Source organism: Rhamphochromis longiceps, unplaced genomic scaffold (assembly GCF_057381845.1).
Source record: "Rhamphochromis longiceps isolate RC_006_pf unplaced genomic scaffold, R_longiceps_female_GT1.1 unmapped_scaffold_4, whole genome shotgun sequence".
In the NCBI taxonomy this organism is placed as follows: Eukaryota; Metazoa; Chordata; class Actinopteri; order Cichliformes; family Cichlidae; genus Rhamphochromis; species Rhamphochromis longiceps.
Genome location: NW_028187224.1, coordinates 8177 through 34465, shown reverse-complemented (window position 1 = coordinate 34465; position 26289 = coordinate 8177). Strand labels below are relative to the sequence as shown.

Here is a 26289-nt window from a genome sequence, read left to right as displayed (position 1 = left end):
AATTTCAGACTCAACCAACAAAAAGCCTCTCAGAACAATATTTATATGTTGATTTTTTTCGCCTACTCATATCATCATTTTTTTACTCCTGGTTCTGTATGTTCATGTTCTGTTCTTTTGTAAACTTCATCTGTTTGTATGTTGTATACTCATTGTGTTTCAATAAAGTTCGATTTAAAAAAAGGTACCTTCTAAACGAAGCTTCAGACGTCACTGATCACGTGACTCTGGCCAAACGAATCAAGCCTCGACACGGTGCTTCTGAAGCAGCGCGTTGATCTTTCTGACACACGCACCGGAGCGTCAGCTTCAAGCGGACCATCACTACGTCTCACATCTAAAGGTGTCAAGGTAACTTTGAACTGAGTTCAGTCAATCTGGAGTTTTTCCAAGTTTTCTGTTGCTCTCTGTGAGAGAAGAGCGTTAAAGGCGGGGCTCTCCAGAGTCCAGCAAAACAGGAAACCACAGCTGAGTGTGTGTAAGTGTGCAAACCAATAGAATGCATCGTGGTGGGGGGGCATCACGGGCAAGAAAAAAAATAAAATAATCGGTCGTACCAATGCTTCCCCGACGTCATGCCAGCGCATATTGGGAAATTCGTAGGCACCGATCGGTTTTCTATCAGCCATTTGCTGGGAGTAAGGGCGCCCTCCGTTTGCGAGGTGCGCCTGCTGCTGGCGGCACAGGGAGGAGAGGGCGGGGCGGCGGGGAGTCTCTGGCTGGCTGGAGCGGCATCTAATAACCAACTCGCAAAACAAAATAAAAACAACAAACAGATATTATGATACAGACTTATAATCTGCACCCATGTTTTTTCTAAATTCTATAAAGTGAGCGCGAGAGCCCTCGGTGCGCCTGCGCGCTGCTGAAGTCAAAGTAAACTTTATTGTCATCTCCGCTACAGACAGTCCAGCATATAGAGAGACGAGACGACGAGGCTGCAGTTACAGCGGTGCAAGTAAACAAACAATAAATATAAGAAGAGTAAGAAAATAAATCTACACTTTAGGACTCGGGGTAAAGGATCAATAACAATTTAAATTTATAATTTACAGTTTGATGATTTAAAGTCTCACACAACCCGTCAAAAGGGGCGGGGCCGGCTGCTTCCAAGTAGAGCACATTTCATTTATAATGATGTAAATCCAAGCCCATCATGGATTCACGATCTGAATCCTGGGTTGTGTGAAATCCCAGAAATCAACCTTAGACAAAGTGAATCTGTGAACTAAGGTGTAGGTCTGTTAGGCAGGGCTGTGCAGAGAGGTTTAAAGGGGCGGGTGCTCAAAGTTAAAAAGGGGCACATTGAACCAGGCTGAATAACAACAACACACTTTCATCAAGAATCTAATATGGGCAACAAGGCAAAGCAAACGTAGCCGATGCTTTACCTGATGGGTACAATGTTGCTGTTGAGGGGTTGCTGTGGATAGTGCTGGAGGGCAGGCAGGGCTGGACTGGGACAAAAAATCGGCCCGGGCATTTTGACTGGAGACCGGCCCACCAAAAATGTGACGTCATTCATGGATAAAACCGCAAAGGATTCTGGGAACTTTTGGCAAGAGGTACTAGCGCATGCAGGCTTTCAATTGAACTCAGTTACACAGCGATAAAAAGAAACACAAAAAATGGCAAGAAGCTGCTGTATTATTAACTGCAATAGCCGGTGTTGTGCCAAAAAGTGATTGTCTGCCAAAAACTGATTTCCGGTATTTGCAAAGAAACTGATTGCTCGTATTTAAATTGCTATAAATAACTTGTTGGGCTATAATATGTGAAACATATGTCAAATGCATCCCTCATGGATGACATAAAGTCATACTGAGCTACAAACAACATTAGTGTAACAAGGTAGAAGCCGCAATCAGTCTGTGGCAGTGACTTTTATATAACCTTTATTTATGCCGTAAAAAAAATCTAATTAACATTAAAAATGTATTTTTTAAGAAGTAGTTGGACAGCAGAAATGGCTCAAATATTACAAGTATTTTTCCACTACTAATTAATTACCGTTGAGCTCAAAGGTTATATTAATACACGGTTAACGAATGTGTATTTATGAAGACGATTTGTGAGACGAACAAAGGTAAACGTACCTTTGTTCGTACGATGGTCTTTCGGTGCATTTCAAGGTCCTGCACCCATCCGTCGGTAAACTGTACCTGGGCTTGTTGCAGTGAGCTGAAGTTACTAAACTTCATGAGTGTATGCACTCACTCCAAGAACCGTATAATTATAAATCTGAGCGTGGTGAAAGTTGGGCAGCACGCTAACGTCTTTTGTCCCTCTGTGTGCTCGTAAGGGTCTGACCCTTTCACTCCTTTGATTTTTCCTCGTATCTTTTCTTTGTCTTTTCGTCGAGTCTGTCTTTGTACGGACCGGCATTGTTCTCCGTCGTTTTGTACATACCTTTTTTGTGCGGCAAAGAAAAAACAAGAAGGTATTGGAACCGGAGAATGAACGTTTTGTGGTGCTGCAATTGCAAATGCTTGTATTTGATGCGGTACTTGGATTGTTTTGCCAGGAGTTCCCGGCATGCAATGCACAAAGTCACGTGGTCTGTCAATCGCTATAGGAAAAACCATAAAGCCTTTGCATGAAAACAACTGCTTTGATGTACACTGCCTTGTTGGTATATATGTATCAATCTAATAAAGTTAAACCTACACCATTCTCCCTATTCGGGATTTTAAACAGTACATAGCGGAAACAAAAAGACTGCTTGGTAGTGTTAACCTCCTGAACTATCTACAACACATGGTAGAAACCTGAAATTAAGACCAAGAACACTAGAGGTGAGACATGATCATTAATTAATATTAAAATTAATAAATGACCGATTTAGGGATATTTTCATAAAGTATTTATTTACCAAAACAATAGAAAACAGCATGGTAGCACAATATATTTTGCTAACACAGCAACCTTTAAATATGAAAGGAGACAGAGAAAGAAAGGTGAGAAAGAAGAATAAGAATAACACTTAATTGAGTTTTTGATGGCATTTTACACACAGTACTAATACAGTATCTAGAAAATATGGGAAAATACTGGCATCATATACAGTACTTACTTCTGAAGAAATTATATGGGACCCTGAAAAACAGGACACAAGTGAAAGGACAAAGAACTGTGAATGGCAATTGATGGACTTGCTCAGATGATCACAGTACTGGCATCTTTATTCCAGAAAGGAATTAGAGAAATCATATACACTAGTACTTACGTTGATGAACTTAAAAAGTTGAATGGTCTCGAACCTCTTAAACAAACAATGTATGATCAGACCCTGACAAACAGGACAGAAAGGAATAAAGATTAGATGAATATTAAAATCTATAAAGGACAGATTATGATTGAATTGTATCACCAAAGACTATTCACTCATCAATAAAAGGTCACCTACAACACTTCCACAGCAGCAACACTGAACATATCTTAAGACATGGATACCTTTATGAAGTGAAAGGACAGACAGTGAAGGTTGAGAAAGAATTGTACTTAATAGATTTTTTCAGACAATGACAGCACTGGTATGCTTACTCTAGAAAAATGGTTGAATCATATTCCATATAGTACTTACTTAAAATGAACACACTTCAGTCCTCCTAAAATGACTGACAGCATCTGAAATGAAACAATGACAGATTAAGACTGTAAGAATATATGTTTATAAATGCCTAATACTCCAATCTCATATTTATTCTATCTATTAAGATGGACAAATTCTAAGCATTTACCAATCACTTGACTTGTTTGAAGTGAAGGCAGATGCTAAATGTATTCATTTAGGCAATAACAATAAAGCTGAATCTAATGTTAACAATAGATAATTAGGAATGTTTTGCTCATTTTTATTTCACCTCACCAGGTTACAAAAGGAGCTTTCTCAGCAGGTCACTCTTCTCAGCTACCCTGTCAATGACCATGCCAGAGTCCAATGACATGAGAATGTCCTTTTCAGTGGCCATCAGCATAAACATCTCCAGCTTGTTTGCAGACAGGCTGCTTCGGAGTCTGCTTTTAATGAACTTGAGTGTAGAGAACGTTCTTTCACAGGCAACCTGAGTGAGGGAGAGGGTCAGCAGGTACTTGTATGCCAGCCCAAGGAGACGATAGGCATCAGACAGCATGTTGAACCGCCTGAGTATTTGATAGCAGCACAGTGGGCAATTTTTGCAAGAACCACAGCTTTCGGTCACAATTTCACTTTCTTCGTCCCATTCTTCAGATCTGTCCTTTGCTGTTCTGGTCGTGTACTCATCTACATGTGATGTCTTAAGCCTTTCCCACTGTTCAGCAAAACGTTTCAGTTCTGACTGAAGGTTATTAACTGTAGCCCTGCTGTCAAATTTAAGTAGACAGGCGCTGAGGTTCTGAAATGCATTACTTGGAAGAGAAACTGTTCTGACCTGGCTAAACTTCCTGGGGTCCAACCATGCCAAATCGGCAAGAAGAGGGCCATGTATGACAAATCGTCTGTGGATTGCTTCAATAACTGTGTCCAGGATGATGTTGTGCACTTTCACCTCATATGATTTCTCAGCATTGATTTGCAACTCATCTTCAGGCATCTCTCCGGCCATGCCTTTTCTCTTTTTGGCTCTCTTTTTAGGTAGTTCAGCCTCCACTTCCATGTCTGTGTTGTTCACCCTCTCCTCTAGTTTTTGATTTGTCTGTTTCACAAATGTGTCTGCAGCTGTCTTCACAGTTGGAAAGTCCCTGGCAATACTTTTGAGGCCATCTTGTGTGGCAGTCACCATATGATGGGCAGAGAGAATGTCCATCCCCTTTGACTGGAGGTACTTTGACAGAGGAGTTGTTGCTCAAACACTCTAAGAAATATCTGTGCTGTTAACACAGTTTCATGCTTCAAGAGACACTCTTTAAAGCCTCGTGCTTTGACACAAACAGCTGGCTTTTCTTTTTCCCTCTTTTCAATGGCTTCCATCGTCAGCACTACATCAACGAAGAGGCCATCATCTGGTTTTCCAAAATGTCCAAAGATTTTCTGGAGGGCATCGTGCTTGGCCCACCACCGTGTCTCACCTATTGGACTGAGGCGTCTGTGTCTTGTGTTTTCGGTTTGTTTCTCCCACAGATTAACCCTGTGATAGGACTCCTTGATGAACACAGCTATGTCATTAAGTAAATTAAAGAGTGATCCACTTTCAATGACACTTTGTGTTGTGTCAGCAATCACAAGATTAAGTATGTGTGCATAGCACCACACATGCACATGAGTTGGAGACTGGGCAGTCATAAGTGCTGAAAAGCCTTTGTACTGGCCCTGCATATTTGAAGCACCATCTGTTGCATTCCCAATGCACATGGCCTTGTCTAGATTCAGATGCTCTAAAACTCCGGAAAGCAAGTTTACAAAGTACTGCCCCGTGGATGCTTCGCACCTCACTATGGAGACAAGCCTCTCCTGCACAGACTCCGTAACATACCTGATGATTACTGAACACTGATCATAACCTGTGATGTCTTGGGTTGTGTCTAGCTGAACAGAAAACATCCCAGCTTTCTGGACATCACTGGCGATGCTCTCTTGAAGGAGATGGCCAAGTGCATCAATCACTGAGTTGACAGTTGTTTTGGAGAGTAGGGTGATGAGAGATCCTCTACCTCTTGATCCACTGGTCTGATGCAACTTCTTGCTTTTTTCAATGCAGTCATTCAAATGTTCTCCAAGGCACATATCATACTTGCCTAATAACACAATCAGTTCCAGAAAGTTACCATGATCGATGGTGTTATCACCTAAAGTGTATGCAGCCTCATTCTCCACATGCCTATAGCTGAGTCCCCTCTTCCCAAGTACTTTGATCACATCCACTATACGCTCTAAAACTTGCCGTCTCTTTTTCACTTGTGCTCTGTGAGCTGACAACTGACTGCCAGCAAACAAGCTCCTGATGTTGCCTTTTGAGCACCTTAAGAAAAAAGCTTCAGCACAGGTCTGGTGTGTAGTGCTCTTTTCATGCTCCTCTGTGCGCAGATGTATGTCGCCAGTCACTCATGCCTGTTATAAATGTGCTGGTGTCAGTCCGCCTTGCAAATGCCAGACACACAAAGCAGAACAATAAATGGCGTTCTTTGCAATAAGTAAGCCACTTCCTGTTGGTGCCATCTTTACAGCTGAACACCCTCATCACAACTGCACTGCTACTGTTCTGCTGTGGGTGGTAATCTAAGAAGGCCTGTAATATGGCAGGTTCAGGGCGAGCAAAGTCATCGATGCCCTGGCTCTCACTCTCCTGCTCTTCCATCTCTCTCTCCTGCTCTTCCATCTCTCTCTCTTGCTCTTCCATCTCTCTCTTGCTCTTCCATCTCTCTCTCCTGCTCTTCCATCTCTCTCTCTTGCTCTTCCATCTCTCTCTCTTGCTCTTCCATCTCTCTCTCCTGCTCTTCCATCTCTCTCTTGCTCCATCTCTCTCTCTTGCTCCATCTCTCTCTCTTGCTCTTCCATCTCTCTCTCTTGCTCTTCCATCTCTCTCTTGCTCCATCTCTCTCTCTTGCTCCATCTCTCTCTCTTGCTCTTCCATCTCTCTCTCTTGCTCTTCCATCTCTCTCTCTTGCTCTTCCATCTCTCTCTCTTGCTCTTCTCTCTCTCCTGCTCTTCCATCTCTCTCTCTTGCTCTTCCATCTCTCTCTCTTGCTCTTCCATCTCTCTCTCCTGCTCTTCCATCTCTCTCTCTTGCTCTTCCATCTCTCTCTCTTGCTCTTCCATCTCTCTCTCCTGCTCTTCCATCTCTCTCTCCTGCTCTTCCATCTCTCTCTCTTGCTCTTCCATCTCTCTCTCCTGCTCTTCCATCTCTCTCTTGCTCTTCCATCTCTCTCTCCTGCTCTTCCATCTCTCTCTCCTGCTCTTCCATCTCTCTCTCTTGCTCTTCTCTCTCTCCTGCTCTTCCATCTCTCTCTCTTGCTCTTCCATCTCTCTCTCCTACTCTTCCATCTCTCTCTCTTGCTCTTCCATCTCTCTCTCCTGCTCTTCCATCTCTCTCTCTCTCTTGCTCTTCCATCTCTCTCTCTCTTGCTCTTCCATCTCTCTCTCTCTTGCTCTTCCATCTCTCTCTCTCTTGCTCTTCCATCTCTCTCTCTTGCTCTTCCATCTCTCTCTCTTGCTCCATCTCTCTCTCTTGCCCTTCCATCTCTCTCTCTTGCCCTTCCATCTCTCTCTCTTGCCCTTCCATCTCTCTCTCTTGCTCTTCCATCTCTCTCTCTTGCTCTTCCATCTCTCTCTCTTGCTCTTCCATCTCTCTCTGCTGCTCTTCTGTCTCCTCTGTCACAGACTTCTCCACTTTTGATGATAAATCAGCTGGTGCAACATGGATTGGCACAATTTGTTAAGACTTTGAGAAGTTTGAGAAACTAACCTTAAGCATAAAATAAAATTTACTATCAGTAACTTCATAGCACCCGCCCAGCAGTATATAAACTCCGTCATGCTAGTTACGCTGTACGAGTTATTCTAAGCGACTGTATAAAGTCACCACAACGAAAACAAACTACAACTAAAATTAGTTTATATCTGACACAGATAGACAGCAGGTCATAACTTCTTACCTGAAGTTCAGTTCCTCTGCCACTATGACCGGCGGCCGCCTCGGGTCTCTCCTCCTCCTGCCTCCCCTTTCCTTCATCCACCTGCTGGCCTCCACCACTTGCTGATCTTGCTAAATCTATGGAAGCTATGCCATAGCTACCACCAAACAATTCAGTAATTTTCACACATTTGGCAGCGTCTGCCTGAAGGGCTTGTTTCTTTTTGGCCCTAATTTTTTCGGCACCTCCTTTCCTTTTTTTGTTCTCCATTTTCTTTAGTTCGTCTATAAGATTGCTAAACATGGGGGAGGGTGCATCCGACCTCCTCGGCTGTAATTGGTCCAGCCCAGAGTCGATCATGACCAATTGGCCAATCCAACACCTTTCATTGTTTATACCCTTCCCAAAAAAAAACAAAAACAAAACAAAAAAAACGGTCGGCCCATAAAAATAAAAAATCGCCAGCGGCCCACCGGGCAAGTGCCCGGTATGCCCGATGGCCAGTCCAGCTATGAGGGCAGGGCTGTGTTGGTCTGAGACTGTAGACATTAAAAAGTCCACAGGAGAGATGGTAGCTGATTAAACAAGTGTCATGAGATAATAACAAAATGCAAAGATTGGTGACAGCGCTTGGAACCATAAGGCAACAAAAAACTGTGAGAAATAATTTAGGCTCTGCCTGTGAATCACTCTTTGCTTCTCTTCTTCCATCCCATCATTTCATATATCACTCTGCACTTGCTGTCTATGTGAGAACAAGGCACAACTTGCTATTGCAATAAACTATAATCTAATTATCCACACCTAACAACTCTTACACTTAATCTATAATAAAATGATGACAGAAAAATGTTATAGCCCTGCCTTTAGTAGCCTCACACAGCTCCTGCTGTTTCCTCCTCATGTCCTTACCAGCCATGTCTGCACAATGTTATATCATGAGTAATATTTTTTTTAAAAATCCATCTAAATAAAACACACACATGCACGCACACACAGTGACATTTTAGACCTTCTTCAGAATACTGTATATACTATGGGCATCATGGTGCTGATCCAGAATCCTGACATTATTATTTATTACTAGAGCTACAATAATAAAGCAAAGAGGAGGGGGAAGTAATAAATATGAAATAATGTATTTATGATGATTCCATTTGTTTCACTATCCACTCTGTGCAGAGGCAAAGCTTATTACATGTTTAAACTGTAGAGATACAATCATTTTACTGCTGTAACATCCAACTTTTGTCTTATTTAAAATATAAATCTAATATAATCTGCTTCTTAATGTATGTTCTTTAAAATACAGCGTGTGTTTTTAATATATTATAATTATAATAATGCATTATTATGTGGACATGCATATTAGATCGTTTTTTAGTGAAATATAATCCCCCCAGAAAGGCAGGAAAAGCCCGGAAACTTACTTTAAAACTAAATATGTTCCCTAAAACGGTGACAGAGCTACAGACCCATGACAGCCTTACACAGGTAGCCAGCAGCTGTGACCAGCACTACCTGTGCAGTTAATAAAAGCACAGGTAATGTTTGTCGCGCTGTTGCACACACAGCACGCTCGTTTGTTTCAGTTCGTCAGTAGCAACAAGACAGCTTACCAACGTGTACGTAATAAGCTAATACTCCTGGGTGCTACACACTACAGTGTGCGCTGTACACCTACTTACTGGTTTTGTCGCATCAGTCTGTGTCTCTGAGTTAACTTGTGTTTCTCCTACAGCTCCGGACCGCAACAAATGCGCGTGCTCTTTGTGAGCTCGTTCCCGGCTCGTAACCAGCGCGTTCTGCCGTCAAGGGCGATCATTGGTTAAATGTGATCATGTGACTGATGCAAGCCAGATCCTTTTATTTAGCAAAACTGTGATTAATAGTTAAATATTATTGTTTTAGGGGCACAGACAGGACTACGCACGCGCACACACACACACACACACACACACATTAAAAAATAATAATAATAATTTAAAAAAAAAAAGTTGCCTCAACAAAAGGGCACCTTGGGCACCATCAGGAAAGGGGCGGGTGCTCAAGCCCCTGTAGCCCCCCCCCCCCCCCCCCCCCCTCTGTACGTTCCTGCTGTTAGGTTAATTGTGCTGATCCTCGGGTTGGGGGATTTGTGTTTGTACTGGAGCGCAAAATTCAAACCAATGGAAGATGGACAACAAAAGTTCAAAGCCATCAGGTGCTCAGGTTAGAAAAAAGAGAAAAGATGCAGGTAAGCAGACGTGTGATTGGATAATGGCAGCTCATCCTGAACCAATCAGACTAAACTCCAAACAATACATTATGTTACAGATTTTAATATTAATTAGTCATTGTTACTTGTTGATTTGTCCTTTTCTCATTGTGTGACGAATTATGACGACTGTTTGGTAGCTGTTATTGTCTCTCTCTTCATGTGTGTTTCTCTGGTGAAACAATAGTTTTGTGTTAATGTTAGGGCTGCACGATTTTGCATAAAATGAGAATCACGATTTTTTGGCTTAGAATTGAGATCATGATTCTCTCATAACAACAAATAAACATAAAAACAACAAATGTCTCACGTTTTGTTGTTGCAGCAAAATGTTGTCTTGCTTGAAATTCCGTCTCCACCGTTGCTCGACGCTGCGTGTACAGAGCAGGTAGTGCAACAATAGAAAAATAGTTGCGGGACGGCACTGTGTAGCGTTTGTCTAGGGTGTTGATCGTTTTCCTAAATCCCTCGTTTTGCACAGTGTTGATGGGAGCCATATTGTCAATCCTCAAGGATTGACGTACGCACGATGTAGTTATAAAACAGGGTTTATTCTGGTCTTGGCAACCCGTGAGAACTGCTCACGGACAAAACAATAAAACAAAAACATCACATCAAAATGCGCTCTTGTACGTAGTGTCAATCAATCAAAAAAATCCTTAATTACAGAAAATAAACCATTTAAAATACACAAACCTCGTGAGCTGACATCCAGGAGGTGCTAAATAGAGCTTTATGGCCTTATTGCCTTATCTTCCATCTTCTTCGTCAATTATTTTCACTCTTTAAACAATATTTTCTCGATGTGTGGAGCTAACTGTGAGTTGCAGCATGCAGACACCATGTGTGCTAGCAAAAGAAAAGTGGCTGGGTGGAGACCCAAACAGCAAAACTGTACCCTACACAGTTCACCACCAGAGGGTGCAAAGGAACAAAATCCAGACATACAGCTTAACAAATATCAAATGCAACAAACATCAAATGCAAAAGACCGTTACACTCCCACCAATCACTTGTGATTAAAAAGAATAAAGTATTGCCTATGAACTAATGAACGGCTTTTGAATTAACTATCGTGAATTATCCTTTAAGCAGAGTGCGGTGGAGAATCGTCTTCCGCTTCCATCAGAATGACTGTCTTCTGAATGGGTCTTTCCAGGTGCACAGGTTTGGAGTTACGTTTTCCTGCTCTATCCAGGGTTGGATCACTCAGCAGCAATTTCACCTTCCTCACTTTTCCATCCTTTCCAGGATACACTTCAATGATCCTTGCCAACTTCCACTGGTTGCGTGGAGTTATCTCATCCTTCAGGAGGACAACATCATTGATCTTAGCATTTCTGTGCTCTTTGGTCCACTTCTGTCTTCCTTGAAGATTTAACAAATACTCCTTTTTCCACCTTGTCCAGAAAGTGTTGGCAAGTAGTTGAACACGACGCCACCTCTTACGGAGATAAAGATCTTCTTTCACAAACCTTCCTGGAGGTGGAGAGATGATTGTGGACTTCATGGTTAGTATGTGATTCGGTGTTAAAGGTTCTGGGTTTGATGGATCACATAGTTGGTCAGTAGTCAATGGTCTGCTATTAATCACTGCCATGACTTCATACAGGAATGTCCTCAGAGAGGAGCTGTCGAGTTGTTTGGCTGATTGTTCCAGAATGGACATGAGAACACTTCTTATGGTGCGAATTTGTCTTTCCCAGACACAACCCATATGACTAGATGCTGGGGTGTACATGAGAAACTCACAGTCCAGTTTCCCTAGCTTGGCTTGATCCATTTCCTTAAATGCTCCAATAAACTCATTTCTAGTGCCGACAAAATTCGTGCCTTGATCACATCTTATCTGACGAACTGTACCTCTGATGGCCATGAATGCACGTAATGAGTTGATGAGGGAATCTGTAGAGAGATCGTCAAGCATTTCAAGATGCACTGCTCTGGAGCACATGCAAGTGATTAGCAAGCCATAACGCTTTAGCTCCTTGCGGCCTTCTTTGACATAAAAAGGACCAAAGCAGTCCATCCCACAGTAGGTGAATGGCGGTGTGGTCTCCATCCGATCCTCTGGGAGGTCTGCCATCTTCTGCTGCTCTGTGCGCCTTCTGAACCTTCTGCATTTTACACATTTATAGATGTAAGATGACACGATCTTGCTGCATCCAAGAATCCAGAATCTGTTAGCTCGAAGTTTGAGCAAAGGCTGTTTCTTGAACCATCTTTATGATTGTTAACTCTGCTTCCTTTCTCTCTTGTTACACTACTGATGTCGTGTGATCTACTCTTGTGATCCTTTGCTTCTTTCACATAGCGCTTGAGTCTAGCAACTGCCTTAATCATCCTCGACCAGTCGGAAAACTTGTGTAAGCGATCTAACAGTGACCTTTGTTCCTCCCCTTGTATCTTGTGGACTTGAACCTTCTTAACCTCCGGGTCACTGGTTGATAACTCTCCCACCTTAATTTCCCCACTGGGTATGATCTTCTGCCAAAGGAGGTCTGGGCCTTTGAACCAGTTTGATGCTACAAGTTGTTCTGCTGTGAGACCTCTTGAGGCGTGGTCTGCCGGATTATCTTCGGAAGTTACATACCTCCATTGGGTTGAATCTGTGCTTTGTTTGATGCGTTCCACTCGGTTTGAAACAAACACATGAAATCTTCTGGCTTTATTGCTGACATATCCGAGTACCACCTTCGAGTCAGTCCAATACCTTTCTTCTGAAATTTCCATTTCCAATTCCTTTTTCAGCATGTCACCAGTGCGCACAGCAACAACGGCCGCCGACAACTCAAGCCGAGGTATAGTTGTGACTTTGGTTGGTGGAACTCTTGATCTTCCCATCACCAATGAGCAGTGGACTTCACCAGTTGTGCTTACTGCTCTGAGGTAAGTGCACATTCCATATCCAGATGCACTTGCATCAGAAAAATGATGAAGTTCGTAGTGCTGTGCCTTGAAGGTCGAAGGAATGTAGCATCTGTGAACCTTTACGTCTGCAAGGTTTCCCAGGTCACGCAACCAATACTCCCACTGAGGTCGAAGTCTGTCAGGTAAGTTATCATCCTGGCTGAGTTTATCTCGACACATTTGTTGCAAAATCTGCTTTCCCAGCAGAATGAAAGGTGACACAAACCCAAGTGGATTGAACACAGAGGCGACTGTGGCCAATACTCCTCTTCTGGTGAGTGGTTTGTCCTTAACAACTACTCTGAACTGAAATTGATCTGATGCCACACACCATTGTACGCCAAGTGCTCTTTCCATGTGTACTTCACCGAGTGCCATATCTAGCTCTTTGGGAGCTGCAGCGCATTCTTCTTTCGGAAGCGAAGCTAGAACTTTGGTGCTGTTTGAGATGAACTTGTGCAACCGAAGTTTGCCCATGCTGCAGAGTTTGCGTGCTTCATTAACCAGCTGTATTGCCTGATCTTCAGTGTCAACACTTGCTAGTCCGTCATCAACATAGAAGTTGGTTTTGATGAACTTGATGGTTTCTTCATTAAAACTTCCTTCCCCTTCAGCTGCAAGATGCTTGAGGCCATAGTTGGCACAACCTGGAGAAGATGCTGCTCCAAATAGGTGTACCTTCATCCTGTAGACAGTGAATGGAGTTTCAAGGTCACCGTTCTCCCACCACAAGAACCGTAGGTAATCTTGGTCACAAGCATGCACATGGAATTGGTGGAACATGCGTTCGATGTCACACATGAAAGCCACTGGGCCTCTTCGGAAGCGACACAAGACTCCGAGCAAGGTGTTTGTTAGCTCTGGACCAGTGAGGAGATGGTCATTTAAGGAAGCGCCTTGGAACTTGGCAGAGGCATCAAAGACGACACGAATCTTTCCGGGTTTTTGTGGATGATACACACCATGATGTGGGATGTACCATACTGGTGTCTTGTCAATGTCTTGCTCTGTGACCTTTTCAGCATCTCCATGGGCTAAGATGTCATTCATGAATTTCTTATAGTCCATGTAGTACTGCTTGTTACTCTTGAGCCTTTTTTCTAAACATTTGAGGTGATGAATAGCACATACCTTGTTGTTTGGCAGGTTCGGCCTTTCACTCTTAAATGGGAGTGGCATTTCAAAATGACCATCCTCCTTGTGCCTAATGCCGGCCTTCATCTTTGTTAAAAATTTGAGATCTTCTTGAGAGACCTTTGTGTCTTCTGGTGCTTTCTCAACAAAGTCAGACTTCAACATCTTTAGGACCTCTGTGGGAGAGATCATTTCCTTTATTTGAGTTCTGTAGACATAGTGAACCTTGTTGGTGAGATTTAAAGAGGGATTAATGTCAGGCACCACTTCCTTCACAATGACTTGGTGACTTATTCCGAAGGCGTCTCCATAATCGAGACATGGATTGCCATAACCCACAATACTCCATCCCAGATCAGTTCTTTGCACAAACGGCTGATTTTCCTTTCCAGACACAACCTCACAAGGAACAAGTGCTTGGGGGCAGTTGTACCCAATCAGCAGACCAACATCACAGCTTTGTAGTGGAGCGATCTCACTTGCAATGCAGTCAAGATGAGACCATGCCTTAGCTGTTGCAGGCGATGGAATGTGATCTCGGTTTGCGGGAATAAAGTCTCTGGCATACGTCACTGGTAGGGAAATGGTCTTATTTGAGTAGAACCCTCTGACTTGTAGACCTGAGAACTTGCGACAGGACACAACTGTGTTTCTTGAAGACATAGTAGTGAGCTTTAGCTGAGTCGATTCACCTTTGATATGCAGAGCTTGTGCCGTTTCTTCAAGAATAAAGGTCGTATCGCTCTGTGTATCAAGGAGCACGTACACAAGAATTTCATGCGCTGGCTCACCTTTGGTTGACACCCATACTGGAATAATGGAAGATGTGTGAGTGTCGTCAACATTCTGTGTGACTCTGTTAGAAGTCGCTTCACTTGTTGTTGGTGTGACACTGTTGTCTTGTGAGACATCTGCGTTCGTTTGTCTTGTCCTGTCACTGTTCTTGTGTGGATTTCTCCTTGTTCTGTCTTCCTTCGTGCGATTGTCATGAAGACATGTTGGATGTCTTTTATTACATGTGTCACAGGTTTCTCTCCCTTCGCAATCCTTGGAGCGATGACCAGAGTTCAGACAGCCAAAACATAACTTCTTGTCTTGAACAAACTTTAGTCTCTCAACAATGCTCTCATTTATGAACCTTCTACACTTAAGTAGGCTGTGACTCGACCTTTCACAGTACACACAACTAGCACTAACAGTCCTATCATTTGAGTTAGTTGCTAGCACCTTTGCTCCATTGCCTCTGTTCCTTGTTGTTTTTGCCCCTTCAGTTTCACTTGGCTTCAGAGCAAAGAGAGATGTTATGGGATTACAGGCAATTTTGGCTTCCCGTGAGATGAAATCTACGAATTGGCTGAAGCTTGGAAAGGTGTGAGTCTCTTCTTGCACTTCTGTAACCTTTCTGTTCCACCTTGAAGTAAGCCAATCTGGAAGTTTTGCGAGCATTTTTTGGTTTTCATTGCAGTCATTGAGCACTTCAAGCCCCTTCATTTGCGACATGGCTGTCTTACAGCAGCAAAGGAAGTCAGCAAATGCTTGAAGTTCCATACTGCCTTTAGAGCTTATCTTAGGCCATGCGTCAAGTTTGTCTCTGAAGGCCTTTGCTACGAGGAAGGGATTTCCATACCTCTCTACGAGAACTGTCCATGCTGCATAGTATGCAGACTCTGTGCCAAGCGGGAAGTAGCCTTCTATTGCCTTCCTTGCAGGTCCACTTACATATTTCCTCAGATAATAAGTCTTCTCTTCAGTTGGTATATTTTTCCTGTCAATCAGAGTCTGAAAGGAAATTTTCCAATCATTATATCTGATAGGGTCGCCACTGAATATTGTTGGCTCTGGTACCGGAAGACGACTTGCATTAAGAGACACTGCAAATGCTTTGACCAGATCTTCTGTGTTCACCTCTTGGTGCGGTGTCACATTTCGTGGCGAGGAACACCGTTTCATATGCTGGTCATTGTTTTCAGACTTGACTTCATTTTTATCAGATCTGTGGTGAAGTAGGTTGTATATTTCTTCATCTGAACATTCACTTTGTTCATACACTCGCTGTCGAGCCTTTGCTGCATTCAGCTTTTTTACAGTCTCAAGTCGCTCTACTTCTCTGCGCTTAGCTTCTAGAGCCTTTTGTCTTTGTGCTATTTCTGCTTCTTGCCTTTCAATTTCCTTCATATGGATTTCTTGTTCAAGCAGAACTTGGAGAGCAGCCTCATTTGCTGCAACTTCAGCAGCTGCATCTTGTCTTTTAGCCGAGAGCCGGCTGGAGTGTCTAGAGGAAACCCTCGAATGAGAAGAGAGCTTAGTGTGGTGTGACTTAACACTCATCCTGTCTGAGGCTTCTAACTTAGGCATAGACTCAGTCTCCTTCCATTTTTCATCCCTTTGACTTTTCACATCTGAGGCTACGTATTTAGATGAAGACTCAGTGTCCTTCCAAAGTTCTTCATCTCTTTGAACCTCCGCATTACTTGGGCTTGGACACTTTCTTACAGATTCGATAATTGTCTTTGTTATGGCTTCACACGTATCCATCCTTCGTCTTGTGTCACTATCTGGAGATTCAATACGTCTCAAGTCATCATAGGCTGCATTCACATCCTTAGAAACACTCAAAACCTTGGAAACATGTTCTTGTAGCAGATCCTTTGAGCATTGACCATCTATAGCTCCTTTGGCATTCTTAATGACAACCTTCCACTTCTCATAGCGCACACTGAAACGATGTGCAGCCTTCTTTATGTGCTCACCGTACAGTTCTTTGCCCTTTTCCGTCAATGTACGGACTCGTTGGCTCTGTCGTGCTCTTTGTGAGGTAGTAGAAACATCATCAGCTGTGCCTTCAACTGCTTGTAGTTGCTCATCTGCAGAAAGTTGTTCCACATCACCCTTTTCGCTGACTTCTGGATTAGCCTCAAACTCTGCCATTGTTGGAGGGGTTTGGGTTTTTTGTGTATCTTACTTAGCCTTAATGTAAAGGTGCAGCAGCTTAAATTTGATTTGTTAGTTGAGGAGCAAATGAATATTAATCTTCATTTACTGTTACAACTTTAAAGCACAGTAATTACTATTACTCCTTAAACATCACTTAACATGTATACTTAACTCACATTACATCTCTTCTCCAAGCCAGTAATACTGTTTCTTACAGCAACTGCTGAAGCCCACCATATGCACGATGCACAGGTTACTCATCACAACATTAACTTAACACTGTATGAATATCAGTCACTTGAACAGCAGAAATGTAAACAATGAGAAGGAAAGAAAAAAGAAGAAATATTTCAGTCCTTTGTTTATTTATAAAAGGAAACTTATCTTAATTAATTTTACAGTCCTTTTCCTTTTTATTTCTCTTTCTTGTGGTTAATTATATTGAGTCCTTTAACTGAGGCAACACTTATTTTCGGGGCACCTGAATTTCCTGCGGGGCTGCGTCCTTCATCTACCCGTGCAGAGCGGAGTTCTCACTGTAGCACCCTCAAGGATTGACGTACGCACGATGTAGTTATAAAACAGGGTTTATTCTGGTCTTGGCAACCCGTGAGAACTGCTCACGGACAAAACAATAAAACAAAAACATCACATCAAAATGCGCTCTTGTACATAGTGTCAATCAATCAAAAAAATCCTTAATTACAGAAAATAAACCATTTAAAATACACAAACCTCGTGAGCTGACATCCAGGAAGTGCTAAATAGAGCTTTATGGCCTTATTGCCTTATCTTCCATCTTCTTCGTCAATTATTTTCACTCTTTAAACAATATTTTCTCCATGTGTGGAGCTAACTGTGAGTTGCAGCATGCAGACACCATGTGCGCTAGCAAAAGAAAAGTTGCTGGGTGGAGACCCAAACAGCAAAGCTGTACCCTGCACAGTTCACCACCAGAGGGCGCAAAGGAACAAAATCCAGACATACAGCTTAACAAATATCAAATGCAACAAACATCAAATGCAAAAGACCGTTACACATATCTTTGGTCAGGTGATAAGTGATAGCCTCCGTGATGTCTTTGTGCCTGCGGGAGTTTGACGTGTATAGGGAAGCGCTGTATAAGGTTCCCGTTATTGATGTTTGGGTGGTTGACCCGGACGGATTTTCTCCTGTCACTTTCTCGTCATCCCTGACGTGCTCTCCGTTGTTTTTTCCCTGCTAATTTTAGCATCACACGGCACAGCTTCTGTATCACGTGGTATAAGGCTCCGCCCTTGTGATTTGTTGAGTAGGAAGAGTGAGCGCTTGTTTTCATGCAGAGTACGTCCCGGATCAAAATGTGAAGTTTTACAAATCACCACTTCTTTAGTGAATATCATTTCAGTCTCAGACAATCTCGTTTCTCTTACAGAGGTTGAATGCACCTTCTGCGGATGGCGGTACCACACAGTGTGCGTGGACTTCCCCTGCACAGAAGGCAACTACAAATGCTGTGAATGCTAAATAAACAGAAACAAATGATCCCTGTTGTCTTTGCTTGATGATTGGTTTGAGTCTTGACAATCCACATTGCTGGCGTTGCATCTTTCAATGCCAGCAATGGCAGGTATCAGTGCTCAAACCTTTTGTGTTTGTTTCCAACAAGTTGCCCACCTCGGGAAACAAAAATGTGTTCTTTTACTTGTCAGATGAACATATGAGACACTTTGACTCTTCAGTGCAGTGTGGAGCCTAACAAAGATCTGTTTTGTGTCCCAGCTGATCAGCAGGAGGAGGAGAGTCTGACGGAGCAGCAGAGGAACATTTTCAGCTACTTGGACTCAGCTCAGCCACTACAGAGGAAACAATGAGCTCAACACAGAAGGTGACAGACAGAGCAGGACCATATGACCAAAGATATTTATCACCATATACATTTGAACATTTGCCATAACGATGTAGCTGACGATAGAATTGACACCAGACAAAATACTTTACAGCTGCACAACTTTATTAAAAACCCATCAATGTATTTTCACTGAAACAAGCAGCTGTTGTTTATGTGCATTAAAGTTATATAAAAATGTAACAGTGCAAATGCAAATTCCTCGCTGACAGTTTAACCAAAAGGCGTTTCCAGTGGAAACTGGCCGACACATCCTGAGCATAACCATGTATAATATCCACTAAACTTCAGAAGAGGTTATACAGTCGTGGCCAAAAGGTTTGAGAATTGCATAAATATTGGAACCTGGAGAAGTTGCTGCTTAAGTTTTTATAATAGCATTTTGCCTGCACTCCAGAATGTTATGAGGAGTGATCAGATGAACTGCATCGTCCTTCTTTGCCATGAAAACGAACTTAATCCCCAAAAAGCCTTACCGCTGCATTTCATTGCTGTCATCAAAGGACCTGCTGAGACCATTTCAGTGATCGTCTTCTTAACTCAGGTGAGAATGTTGGCGAGCACGAGGCTGGAGATCATCATGGCTGTATCCCGATTCAGGTTCTGCAGCTTTAAAGTCCTCAAGGGCCGCGTACTCAAAGACCGCTAAGGCCGAAGTGCGAGGCTCGTAGGCTCGTGAAATGGGACGTCTAGCCTCCGTCGCGCTGCCCAGGTTGCCTAGCAACCATGATACTAACAGCTGGAAACGTTTCATACAGCTTTGTTTGACAGAAATGAAGGAGAACATATTTAGTTCATTTGTTTCTACATGAGCTCTGTGTGATTTGATGAGTATCTGAGGCTGAGACCACAGGACTGTGAAACATGATTGTTGGGCTTCATTTCTGTGCTGAACAGTCGTTTAAGATTAGCTGTAAATAACAATTAGCTGATGTTGTTCATGAGACTAAAGTCATCTCACTGTGGTAATGTAAATATAATATGGCCAATATTATAGTTATCATATTAATCACTTCACTCACAGACAAGTATCTGTGACAGTGTGTATACAGATGTATCATATATAAGAGACAAATATTGTTCATTTAATATGTTGGTACTAAATGTGGCTGAATGCTTACATATATGTGTAAAAAGCAAATGTACGAGCTGTGATAACTGTGTCTGATAGAATGAAGAGTAGACTGATATATGAAATATTCCTTTATTGGGTGAGAAAATCAGACCATGTCATAACTGCTGTAAGTCACACAGAATAGATATCAGAGCCTTAAACAGGCTGACTTCTGCTAAATGGGTCAAACTGGGCAGAAAGTCTACAAACACATAACATCCTTATAGAATATGATGTAACACTATAGATCAACTTAGCTCAGAATATATAAAGCATATAAACAGTTACAGCAATATGATGCAACAAACACAGCAGCTACTGATCCAAAATACTCAAAGCTTCATAGAACTGAAACCAACATTTATTTTTAGCTCCATCCTGCTGCTGATACAGACTTTAGGTTTCTGAACATTAAACTTGTTGCTGCCTTTCATAGTGTGTAACTTGAAGGCCCTGAGTACTTTCTCCCACACTGGAAACACTGGGATGATCACATTATTTGAACATTACCTAATAAGACTGATTCAGCACAGACAGTTATGTTAAACTTTCCTAGCAGTCCTTCACAAACAGGGAACAGTGTGTCTATTCTCTCCATCTGTCAGCTGCTGCTGGCTCTTCCTCCTCCTCTTCCTCACACACTGCTGAGTTTGTCCTGGTGGATCATCAGGGCTGCAAAGCCTCACAGATGATGTGCAGCAGTGGCTCCCTCAGTCTGTCCTCACTCTGGACACTTGCAGTCGTCACACATGGAAATCAAATGTGTGATAAGCTGCAGGATTCAAACACAAGTGTAACTTATAAACACATGTTCATACTTTTATTCCACAATCAGAGAGAAAGAAACAGAGAGAGAGTGCAGGACAGACAGACAGGTGACAGTCTCAGGTGTACACACTGCTACACAACAGCACCAGAGAAGCAGGATTTAGTGTTTGTGTTATTACGAGTGTAAACAAGAAGAGTTCCAGATGGTGCAGTGGACACATGTGTGACTGCTGTGATTAAAGCATCTTTCTTTCAGCTTAACGAGTGAACTGTCAGCTCGTTCAAACACACGTTAAAGTGCGTTTGGCTCGACACCACCGAACAGAGGCAGCAATATAACACAGCTAACATTAACAGTGCAGTGAATCCTGCTTGTGCCGTGATGTTCAGGACTGCAAACCGAGCAGCATCACTGACTTTCAGCTTGTTGTGTTTGTGGATATATGACTGACTTTAATTATCCACAAAATCATCACATTCTCTGTCAGATTAAGGTCGACTATTGAACGGCGTATATTTTAAAGGCTTTAAAAGCAAGTTAACGCTGAAAGTACAAACATCACTAATGTCACATAACTCTGCCGACAAGGCATAGCTATGGCTATGAAATGCTCTTTGTGTATCACTTCTTCATTATGAAAGATGTCATTAATGCACTAGTAATGTCTCATCTGGAGTATTGTTCAATCATTTGGTCAGCAGCTAATAAGACAGATCTTAACAGACTTCAGTTAGTCCAGAATAAGGCGTCCAGATTAGTGTGAAGATGTTCATACTATACTAATATTGATCAAATGCATAATAACCTTTCTTGGCTTCCTGTACAGGCTAAAATATTCTATGGCTTACTTGTAGTTCTAAAGAAAGCAATTCTGTTAAACACACCACATTTATTCTGCTCAGCTGCAGTATCCAGATGAAATACATCATCATATTACACAGTTTTCAACAAGCTGCAATTTAGTAAATGCTCGAGTTAAAAGTAACGTTTTGTAAAACTGTTACATTTAGAGCAACTTTTAAGTGGAATAAGTTGCCTTAAAAAATTAGAGAATTATTCAAAACTTCAATGAACACTTAAAAGCCGATTTACAGAGCTTTTAGTTGTTGTAAATATTGTAAGACATGATTTGTTTTTGAAATTTGTGTAATGTGCCTCAATGTTATTGATATTATTATTATTATTATTGATTGCTTATATTTGAACAATTGTGAAACCTCACTGTGGATGTAAGAGTGAAATTATGTGGATATCTTGAATCCACTTTATTGTGTAATATTTTATGTGAGTATTTGACGGAAGACGAGCAACATCTGTTGTGGAAGCTAACGGGGTTCCTTTAGAATAAACAAACATAGGATTTATTATCACTGAATAATTCTGTATAAATCTATACAAATTATAGAAATATGTAATAGGAAACAACAAAATAATCTAAATTATAAAATTGTGTGTGTGTGTGTGTGTGTGTGTGTGTGTGTGTGTGTGTGTGTGTGTGTGTGTGTGTGTGTGTGTGTGTGAGATTTTAGTGTTTGAACAGTCATGAATTATCTTTAACAGCAGGTTAGATGTAATGTGTTAGAACTACCAGCAGGTGGGGATAAGAGACCTTTAAGGTGTTTGGTGCCACGCTCCACCTTCAGGTTTAAAACTAGTGTTAATGGAGTTTGAAGGTTGAGTTTGTTCCACGACTGCATTTCACTCACTGCCTCTGTTTGTATCTCTGTCACTGCAGGACCAACATGGAGCCAGAAGTCAGGGCTCTCAGGAGGCCGACAAACCTCACAGAAGAAAGGGAGAGAAAAAACACACCTGTGACGAGTGTGGGATGGAGTTTACTCTGAAGGCTTCACTAAAACGGCATCAGGTCATCCACACTGGAGAGAGACCGTTCAGCTGTGACTTGTGTGGAAAGTCTTTTTCCAGGAAGGGTTACCTAAAAACACACCAACTCATCCACAGTGGAGTTAAAGCGTACAGCTGTGATCAGTGTGGCAGAGCTTTTACTCACAGTAGCCACTTACAGAGTCATCTAGTTACCCACTCTGGAATTAAGGCATACAGCTGTGACGAGTGTGGGAAGGGTTTTACTGTGAGGGCTAAACTAAAACGGCATCAGGTCATCCACACTGGAGAGAGACCGTTCAGCTGTGACGAGTGTGGAAAGTCTTTTTCCTTGAAGGGTCACCTAAAAGAACACCAACTCGTCCACAGTGGAGTTAAAGCGTACAGCTGTGATCAGTGTGGCAGAGCTTTTACTCGCAGTAGCAGCTTACAGAGTCATCTAGTTACCCACTCTGGAATTAAGCCATACAGCTGTGACGACTGTGGGAAGGGTTTTACTGTGACGGCTTCACTAAAACAGCATCAGGTCATCCACACTGGAGAGAGACCGTTCAGCTGTGACTTGTGTGGAAAGTCTTTTTCCTTCAAGCGTTCCCTAAAAGAACACCAACTCATCCACAGTGGAGTTAAAGCGTACAGCTGTGATCAGTGTGGCAGAGCTTTTACTCAAAGTAGCCACTTACAGAGTCATCTAGTTACCCACTCTGGAATTAAGGCATACAGCTGTGACATCTGTGGAAAAACCTTCAGCCAGAGAGGGTACCGAAATACACACCTACGCATTCACACCAGACATGATGTGTACTGCTGTGAACAGTGTGGCAAATACTTTACAACAGACGCACACTTACAACGACACATGTTTACCCACACTGAGGAGAGACCTTATCGATGTGACCTGTGTGAGAAGACTTTTAAAGCTCCACATCACCTGAGACGACACCAACAGATCCACACCAGAAAGAGACTCTACAAGTGCAGCTACTGTGAGGTATATATTTATATTGTTATCTTGTCATTTTAGCCTGACTGTTTGGAACAACTCTGCTCATTAAACTGTGTTAGCATGTTAGCAATTCTACTGCATGGAAAAGCAGCTCTGAGTGATTATTCAGATTTTCCTTTCAGTTATGATTTTAGTATTACTGTAGTATTATGGTGGTAGTATTGTAGTTATTGCAGCCCAGTAAACTGAGTGTGTTAACTGAAACAGTCAAATGTAGTTGGACGTCTGCAGAGATGCTCTTTATTTCAGGCGACGTTCAGGATACGAATGTTGAAGGACTGACTTACACTGTCTTTGTGTCTTTATTTAGAAGCAGAGCGACACAGATGGATCCAGTTCTCAACCCTGTCATCACTGTGGTGGTGGGAAAGACTTTCATTGTGACCTCTGTGGAAAAACTTTCAGTCAGCAAAAGACCCTAAAAGTACATCAACGTAGACACACTGGAGACAAACTGAAATACTGCAAAGAATGTGGGAGAAGCTTCACCACATCAAGTGAGTTAAAACAACATGAACTGATTCACAGTGGGGTTAAAAAGCACCTCTGTGATCAGTGTGGGTCATCCTTCACCACTGAAGGTGAGCTTAAATCACACAAACGAGTCCACACAGGAGAGAAACCACACAAGTGCAGACACTGTGAGAGAAGCTTCTCACGGTCAGGTAATCGTAACATTCATGAACGTGCACACATGGAAGGAAACTACAGCTGTGACCAGTGTGACAAGAGCTTCAGGAATCTCAGTTCATACTCTGCACACAAACGATCCCACGTTACTAATAAACTGTTTCACTGTTACCAATGTGCCCAAACATTCACCTCATTGTCTGCTCTGTGCAAACATCAGCGCGATCACTCAGGGCTGAAATCACTCCCATCACTGGATCACAGTGAATCTGAAGACACAGAAAGATCCTCTGGTTTCTGTGTCAGACTCAAAAAGCTTGAGATCAGGCTCCACAGAGTTCAGATAGAATCATTTAAACTTGTGTTGAACTGAACTGGTTGCTGGGCTGAACTTCTACATAATACAGATCTACATGGGATCTTCTTTTCTGTTGTTTTACTGAGTCAGTTTTGTCCTTTTTTCTCTGTCCTGGTTTTGCTTGTCTGTAAATGATTGAAACTCAGTCAAATAGTTCATTGTTCTCCAGCAAAACGTTTTGGAAACTCATGTTTAACCTTTAAAACTCTGACATGTTTTAGCACACAAGGCTTCATCGGGGAGTTCACTCATGATTGGACCATGAGAACAAAGGTTTTTAGTTCTTTCAAAGAGAGTCTTGGAGATGTTTGATGTTTCTGTTTTTTCTGAAACCACCTGAAAGAAAAACTATTTTTCTTGCTTTATGTAGTGTGGAAGTTTTTAATGTTTCTTCATCTGTGATGTTCTTGAATGTGTTCACGTGAAGATGGTACAAATAAACTGTCCTTTCAGCTTTAGCTCCTAATTTATTCATTATTTATGGATGTAGCACAGCAGCCGTCTCTTGATTAACACATGGAGGGCTCGGGATCTGATGGTGTCGTCTCCCTATTTGCCCACTCAGTAAATCTCACTCATGGCCAAGAAATTGAAATAAACCTTGTTTCCCTGCTGGATAGTGATCCACTGTAACTCTGCTCCTCCTTCCTGTTTAGGATTTCTGTGGCTGAAGTAAAATTCCCTCCATCCATCACTTATCCCAGCTAACCCAAAGTGAAATAAAGTTTTGCTCGTCTTAAAAAAGCATTACAATAATGGGCATTACCAATGCAAACTAAATGATACAGAAGATGAAAGAAGAGACTTTGATCAGTTAATAAAGCTCATGATCTGGATTCATTGTGGCTGCTACACAGATACTTCTGGGTCACTTCTCTCAGTTAGGAACCTTCCTCACCAAACTGACTGTTGGACCACACCCCTGGTTTCATGAGAAATTGTTTCAGCCATGATTTCTCTTCCTGTATTTCAGAGTAAAGACTGAAGTGACAAATGGAAGCATGTTTAAAAAACACAATGTGAGAGAGACGTTGAGGTCCTTAGAAGTTACCCTGGGTTTTTCTGTCACCCTGCTAGATGTTACACACCTTGTTATTGGACTGATTTCTACTGCTGGACTACTCCTGCGGAGAGCATTGAGCTGTTATTGAGCTGCACATACGTTACGACCTGCTTAAGTTCGAGGTCACAGCGTCTGTCGAGCAGCTGGAACATAATGAAGTCTACAAGGTTAAAGTTTTCTCTTCAGTTATTGTTCTTTCTGCTGCTTGGTTTGATGGATCTGAGAGCTTTTGTTTTTATTATTGTTATTATAATTATCATGAATATTTTACTCTCTAGAAGCTTTAAAATAGTGTTTGTGTTTGAAAAAATTGATTTAAGAATTGAACAGAAACATCTGTCCTTCTGAAAATCGCCCAAAGGCACGGAGACAAAGTCAAAGGATGCAACCTGTAACTTTCTCTTCCTTCATGTCAGGACCATCATCCATGATTTATATAAAATGCATATAGCAACAGTAGCACTTTAGTTTGGACTTTATGATTTCTGTAACTGGAAAATATTATTTTGTTTAAAGACAGAAGTGACCGCATAGTTGCAACATCAAAGGGAAATATTAATTAATTAGCATTAAGTATATTTGTTGCTTAAGCGTTTGCACTATAACTTAAGTAGGATTATAACTTTTAAGGAAGGAAAGATTTCAGATATTTAGTTCACTGCTTCAGTTATTTTATATGAAATTAAAACATTTACGTTGGTCAAATATGATGCTCTAAATCAAATAAAAGTTTGAAAATAAATTATGTTTTTTTAAATGCTGCAACAAATGTTCACAAAAAGTAACTATAATTAAAACCAGTTAAACAAAATCAAATGTTTGAATCATGC

At 41.9% G+C, this 26289-nt stretch overlaps 2 protein-coding genes and 1 long non-coding RNA gene across 5 annotated transcripts; 1 reads left to right on the top strand and 2 right to left on the bottom strand.

Moving 5' to 3' along the window:
• The first annotated feature begins 210 nt into the window (after positions 1-210).
• Positions 211-25731, top strand: LOC146640576 (uncharacterized). Of its 3 annotated transcripts, XM_085399970.1 has the most exons (5): positions 211-351; positions 12560-12697; positions 18548-18653; positions 22293-23393; positions 23719-25731. In XM_085399970.1, exons 3-5 carry the CDS (start codon positions 18636-18638, stop codon positions 24409-24411), a joined length of 1812 nt encoding a protein of 603 aa, XP_085256096.1. In that variant the 5' UTR covers positions 211-351; positions 12560-12697; positions 18548-18635; the 3' UTR covers positions 24412-25731. The 3 variants fall into 3 exon arrangements, with proteins under 3 accessions (XP_085256096.1, XP_085256095.1, XP_085256097.1); XM_085399969.1 differs by lacking the exon at positions 12560-12697; XM_085399971.1 differs by lacking the exons at positions 211-351; positions 12560-12697 and adding an exon at positions 438-478.
• Positions 2958-3713, bottom strand: LOC146640578 (uncharacterized). The gene is made up of 3 exons (XR_014910010.1): positions 3584-3713; positions 3227-3289; positions 2958-3096 (listed from the first exon to the last, which is right to left on the bottom strand). It is a non-coding gene; the product is annotated as an uncharacterized LOC146640578 (long non-coding RNA).
• LOC146640577 (uncharacterized) lies at positions 15654-16780 on the bottom strand. Its single transcript, XM_085400068.1, is given in 2 exon segments — positions 15654-15724; positions 15727-16780. Coding segments are annotated over 2 exon segments (1125 nt in total).
• Positions 25732-26289: the final 558 nt, after the last annotated feature.